The sequence below is a fragment of the Zea mays genome, chromosome 5, assembly GCF_902167145.1.
Source record: "Zea mays cultivar B73 chromosome 5, Zm-B73-REFERENCE-NAM-5.0, whole genome shotgun sequence".
Lineage (NCBI taxonomy): Eukaryota > Viridiplantae > Streptophyta > Magnoliopsida > Poales > Poaceae > Zea > Zea mays.
This window is the reverse complement of record NC_050100.1, coordinates 102497398-102503350: the sequence shown is the minus strand read 5'-3', so window position 1 is coordinate 102503350 and position 5953 is coordinate 102497398. Positions and strand designations below refer to the sequence as shown.

The 5953-nt window shown below is 45.4% G+C and overlaps 1 protein-coding gene across 1 annotated transcript; it reads left to right on the top strand.

Annotated features, from left to right (window-relative positions):
- The first annotated feature begins 3103 nt into the window (after window positions 1–3103).
- LOC103628363 (meiotic recombination protein DMC1 homolog B) lies at window positions 3104–5522 on the top strand. Its single transcript, XM_008648577.1, has 9 exons — window positions 3104–3214; window positions 3669–3740; window positions 3846–3878; window positions 4091–4148; window positions 4230–4275; window positions 4897–4942; window positions 5063–5124; window positions 5215–5281; window positions 5382–5522. Exons 1-9 carry the CDS (start codon window positions 3104–3106, stop codon window positions 5520–5522), a joined length of 636 nt encoding a protein of 211 aa, XP_008646799.1.
- The last annotated feature ends 431 nt before the right edge of the window (window positions 5523–5953 follow it).

The window sequence follows — 5953 nt, the reverse complement described above, 5'->3', positions numbered from 1 at the left end:
TGCTGACACAACAGAAGCAACATTCCGCGTGTAAGGAAAAATCCTCATTTCATGAGCTAATCGAGAAGTACGAATGTCCTCGCCAGTCGCCCGGGGGATCGAAATATTCCTAGGCCACCGACCCCCGGTAACCTTCAGTATTCGCGCGGAAGATTCCCGGAGCTCGGGCGAAGACATCCTCTCCCCGGAGGCCGCACAAGTTCCCAATAAATCCACAGCAAAACGATCGGAGACCACCAACCCCTCAGCTGCAGTACCTAGTTTCCTCTTTTTTGTGGCCGCAGCTGGCACTACTCCCCACGAAGGGCCTTCATCGACCGCCGCCACCGCCCTTTTTCCTCAGCGGTCGACAGCAACAGCATCGTCGTCTCCCGGATAACCGCCATATGGCAGACGGTTCAACTCAAAAACGCGGTTCAAACGAACATTAGAACCGCGAATATCCCAACTACGCAAGGTCTCCGTCCTCGGCACGTATCGCCTTACAATACTCATGGCCTCGACCTCCACCTCACACACAAACGCGGCCGGGTTCCGGTCCCGCGGGTGAAGAAGGAGACCCGCTGAGACGCGCGTACTGGCTGATCGGTGGATCGGTAAGCGTCGTAAATTTTATATTCGTTTTATAATAACAAGCTCAGGGAAGGTGTTTTTTGGACCTTCGGCATCCAGAAGTCTTCGTGTTTTTCGCGGATCGAGCTTGTTATGAAAAAATGACCTAGCACCGTGAAGGGGCTACTATTGGGGGTCTTTCTCTCCGCCGAAAATCCTCAAGATAAAGATATTGTTTGTAAGCCATGTTGGGGGTCTCCTTATCCGCCGAAGGTCCTCAAGACGAATACATTGTCTCTAAGCGACAACCTCGAATGCTGAAGCTACAGCCGAAGGACAACAACTTCGACTTAAGGAGGCGACAAATGTCAAACATGATGCTGAGTCGAAGCGTAAAAGACTAGTTAATCACTAATGATTTATGTTACGATTATGTGTACATATTAATGTCATAAATGTATTTTTACTCGGGCTATGCCCCGTACCTATAAATAGGTGAACAGTACCCCGTACTGTTCACAATGAATTTTAATTGCTCTCGCGTCAACACCTTCAAACAAGTCGAAGGTATCAATGAAATATAAATTCTGTTAATGCTTATATGCTTATTAAAAATAAATATATGAATGAATAACATATATTGTGTCTACAAACTCTTATTTTCATGAAAGATGAAGGTGTGTCCTTCATGACCTTCGTACGAAGATCATTATATCCGAAAGGAAATCTTTACAACTAATTAAGAACGTAGTGTAGGCGTGCACACACGGTTCTGCCTCCACTCGCACCCGCGACATCCACGGCTCCGCTCCGCTCCCTCCCACGCCCGCGCATGGATGCCCTCGCCCCCAGATCTCGCGCACGCCCGCCTCCGCCCAGCCCCACCGGCATCACCACACCTCCGCCCTCGCCCTCGCCCTCCCCCTGGCAATCTCGCATCGGCGCCTGCCCCAGCCCCGTAGAGGTCTCGTCCGTCGGCCTCTTCCCCACCGCGGCCCCCCTTCCCCACCCACCGGAGACCGCGTCCTTCCCCCTTCCCCACCGCGGCATGGCGTCGGCTTACCCACCAGAGACCGCTTCCTCCAACCCCATCTCGACCATCTGCACTCCTTAGGTTCCTCGTGCACAGGACCAGGGGAAGGTTCCACCAGGCCGAGGCGCCATACCAGTGCGCTCTCGCTGCACGTGTCGTCGCGTGGAGACGGTGTAGATCTGGAGCATTTCCTAGCGCCGGATCTCGGAGAGGCGAAGGACGAGTCGGTGTTCTAGATGATCTGTAGCCCTCCCGATCGCTCCTCGCTCTTGCCCCCACGACTCACCCGCGCCCGCGCCCAGAGACAGTTGCGCGAAGTTCTACGCGGGCGCGGGGCCGGCGCGCGAGGTGTGGGCGTCCATCGAGGAGTTCGGGGCCGTGGGCGACGGCGCCACGCCCAACACCGCGGCGTTCCGGCGCGCCGTCGTGCAGCTGGGCGCGAGGGCCACCGGTGGGGGAGGGGCCAGGCTCGACGTGCCCCCCGGGAGGTGGCTCACGGGCAGCTTCAACCTCACCAGCCGCTTCACCCTCTTTGGGCCGGTGCGCGCGCGGCTTCCTGTCCTACCACCCTGATCGATGCTGCAGCCGCGCGCCTTCCACAGCGGGTGGATCGCTTCCGCCTTCTGACGTTTCGCTTCTGGGTTCGCAAATTTCGATCCGAGCGGTGTCGCTTCGAAGCGAAGTTGCTGCGGTTTGTGCTTGGTGTCGGCATTTGTTTGTTTTTGTTCTGTGCGCTTAGTTGGGGTTTTGGGTTGCTTCTGGTCCCCCAACAATTTCCAGTAGTTTTGGTAACCAACTGGTGCTGGTGTTGCATCGTGGCGTAACTTCGTGGGGTTCTACTATTCCATACGTTTGTTCGAAATCCTGCGGCCAATTCGTTCTAAGCGGTTATTCAGTGTGTACTACCGTACGTTGCTGCTGCATAGATAGATTGGTCTGAATTTAGCCTCGGTCTCTGAGTTCACGATCTCACTCTGTCAAAATGATCAGCCAAGTGCAGTGGAATTCGAAATTAGTTTATTCTATCCTGCCATCCAGGGACTTTTGTGTGGATAGACAATTATTATTTCCGTTTGTGTTGTACCACTCTGATCGATCGATACTCCAGTCGCTTAGCACGGCGGATAACTTCTGCCTTCTACCGTTAGCTTTTGGGTTCGCGAATTTCAGTCTACTTCGAAGTGAAGTTCGTGTGATTTGAGCTTGATCTCGGCATTCGAAGTGGGGTTTTGCGTCCGGCGCCCCCTTGTGATTTCCCAAAAATTTCCAGGGTTTTGCGAATAAACTACTAATGCGCTGTGCCACAAATTGGTGGGGTTAGTTTTCCCCACGTTTTATTGAAGTTCTGCGTTTATTATTTTGTGGGTTTAGACCGTTTTAATCATTCTGTGCTATCGTTTCGTATTTTGTTGGAAAACAGGATCCACGTTGTGTTTTATTTTCCATTTGTGTCGTGCAACCCTATTAATTTGAGTTCTCAACATATATAATTCCTGTGTTCAAGCTAATCTGTGGCACATGCATCTGTTTGGCGCAGTGATTTCTCAGGGGATAAATGCAGGAGACGTGAGGAAGTTGCAGGATGCAGGGATTTACACTTGCAATGGCCTAATGATGCATACCAAGAAGGTTCTGAACTACACATCCCCATACCCAAATATTTGTTCTGTCTGTCCGAATCTTCGTTGCTCAGAGCATCTCCAAGAGACTTGCTAAATAGTTTGCCAAGTTAAATTTTAGCTATTTAATAGCATAATAGCTCTCCAACAGACTAGCCATTTAACTTTCTAATCTATCTGGCTCTCTAAATTAACTCTCTCACTAGCCAAATTTGGCTAGCAACTCTCGCTATCTAAGCTAACTTGTATGTTGGAGAGTCTGTTGGAATGAGACGTTATATATAGAGTTTAATATTTATAGAGATACAAATAAAGAGTTAAATAGAGAGTAAAAAATAAAGAGTCTCTTTGAGATGCTCTCAGTGCATAAATTGATATCTTGTTTGTGCACTTGCATGCTTGCTTTCATTTCTTCAATATTCTGAACATATGGCTGTTGTTCTAATTCACGGATCGGCTTGCAGAATCTTACAGGAATCAAAGGTTTATCTGAAGCAAAAGTTGATAAGATCTGTGAGCCAGCAGAAAAACTTCTGGTCTGACCCTTTAAGTTGCTTTTGCTTACTAAACTTCTATGTGATAGATGTATTATATGTTATCTTGAAATTCCCTTTTTGTTTGTTTGTTTGACACGGAACCAGGGCTTCATGACAGGAAATGATCTCCTTCTCAAGGTAAGAAAATTGCATTTAAGCTACTAATTGGTGTATGGTTTACCAGTTTGGTTTATCTTATGAGTGATAAGTATAACCAATGCTTGAGTGCTTGTAGTATGTAAACTAACTGACAAAGGTTGATTAGCTATTGAATCTGGTTGAGCACTTTTAATTACTTCTCGTACATGTTTCCCTTTAAGGCTCTTTGATTTATTTTGGCTTATTTGAAGCGGAAGTCTGTTGTTCGGATTACAACTGGGAGCCAGGCACTTGATGAGCTGCTTGGCGGTAATATATCTGAAATCTGTTGTGTGATCAGTCATGCCATCGTATATTAGTCTAATAGATGGATATGTTTAAATTTTGAAGGGGGGATTGAAACACTTTGCATCACAGAAGCATTCGGGGAGTTCCGGTATCTCGATGTTCTTTCTCCTGTTGTTTCTTTTTCTCTGAAGTTCTGCTGCAGGAGCCATATTATGTGACTATGTGTATAGTTGATATTTATGATATGGGGTTACACTTGTAATAAATGTATTTAGGTCTAGCTTAGTAATGTATTAGTGTATTTAGCTTGATGATTCTACCTTTCCAACCGTCTTTCACCACGTTTATTTGTTGTCTCATATTCCAGAGGCATTGCTATCATTAGTAGTGCACCTTATAGTTTCTAATCATGCTTTTGCTTTGCTAACTTAACCATATGAATACAATTTTCTCACCATTCCTTTGATGCAAAGTGATTCTTTAATGACAATGAAATTAAGGTGGGATCTTTGTTTTCTGTAAAATGAACAGTACATGAAACAATTATTTGTTGTATAATATTGATGGTATTGGGGGCAATTTGTCATTGCATACAACACAATCGTGCACATACCTCTTACATGCAATTGAAAGGAACTGTCTTGAATATGTACTGAGAATAGTCACAGTGAACGTTGACTTATGATGTGCTTCTGTAACTATATTTCAGAGTTCAGTTCCGGCTTTTTAGTTTGAAATGTATGTTATATTGTTATCTGGTTGTTTGCAGGTCAGGGAAGACCCAGTTGGCTCATACCCTATGTGTCTCCACTCAGGTTCATCCCCCTGTATCAATTTTTTTTAGAAAGCACGTAGACCATGGAAGTATAGAAGCAATAGAATTTGAGGATACAAAGAAACAACTACTTTCTTATTTCTGATTGATGAAAATGCAGCTTCCAATCCACATGCATGGGGGGAATGGAAAGGTTGCCTACATTGACACTGAGGGAACATTGTATCTTTAGGAGTTATTTGTCAAGCTGATTCTCAAAAGTTTATATTTATTCCTATCGTCTCCAAATTGTTTCCTTAATGAAGTTTTCAGCCGACCTGAACGCATTGTGCCAATTGCTGAGAGATTTGGGATGGATGCCAATGTTGTTCTCGACAATGTATGAATTTGCATGTATTTAACATTTCTCCTTCCTATTAGCCCATTTCATGACTAATAGACCAATTTGCTTGTTTAATTTTATGTCTGTTTCTGGTTAGATCATATATGCTCGCGCGTACACATATGAGCACCAGTACAACTTGCTCCTGGGCCTTGCTGCCAAAATGGCTGAAGAACCTATGTTTTTGTTGTACCCTAGCAAAATAGAAGGTCATGTGTATGCTGCATCCGCTAATTGAACTGAATGATGGAATCATGTAAATAACAAGTAAAAATATTGTATACTGCTCCAGTCAAGGTTGTGCAAGTGATAGTTTAAGATTTTACAAGGTCATTTTTTGGTTTGTAGTTAGCTTCAAAATTCTGTGATCTAACTTCTTCAGTGAACTATCGGAGCGTGCGGTGTTAAAGAGGGCTAGGATGGAGCGTATGAAGGCATTGGAGAAGATGATGAATTCCAAATCAGCATCTCCATTGCGAATCTGGTGGCTTTGATCATTTCTGTCATCTTTTGCTTCTTCATACTTTGGCAAGGTATAACAACTGGTAACCCATAAGTTATGTTAGCATGCATTATGTTCTATGAACAATCAGATTTTTGTTCACCAGCACTGGTTGTGCATAGCAGTAAATCATCTTTGTTGCTCCTACAGTCCTACTACACCCGTTT

What these genes read in the sequence shown, in the direction of transcription:
- LOC103628363 (XM_008648577.1), top strand. Translation starts at nt 3,104, where the DNA reads ATGCATCTGTTTGGCGCAGTGATTTCTCAGGGGATAAATGCAGGAGAC. An exon ending in GAAGCATTCGGGGAGTTCCG is followed by an intron (nt 4,276 to 4,896) that starts GTATCTCGATGT and finishes GGTTGTTTGCAG; the next exon opens with GTCAGGGAAGACCCAGTTGG. An exon ending in CCAATGTTGTTCTCGACAAT is followed by an intron (nt 5,282 to 5,381) that starts GTATGAATTTGC and finishes GTTTCTGGTTAG; the next exon opens with ATCATATATGCTCGCGCGTA.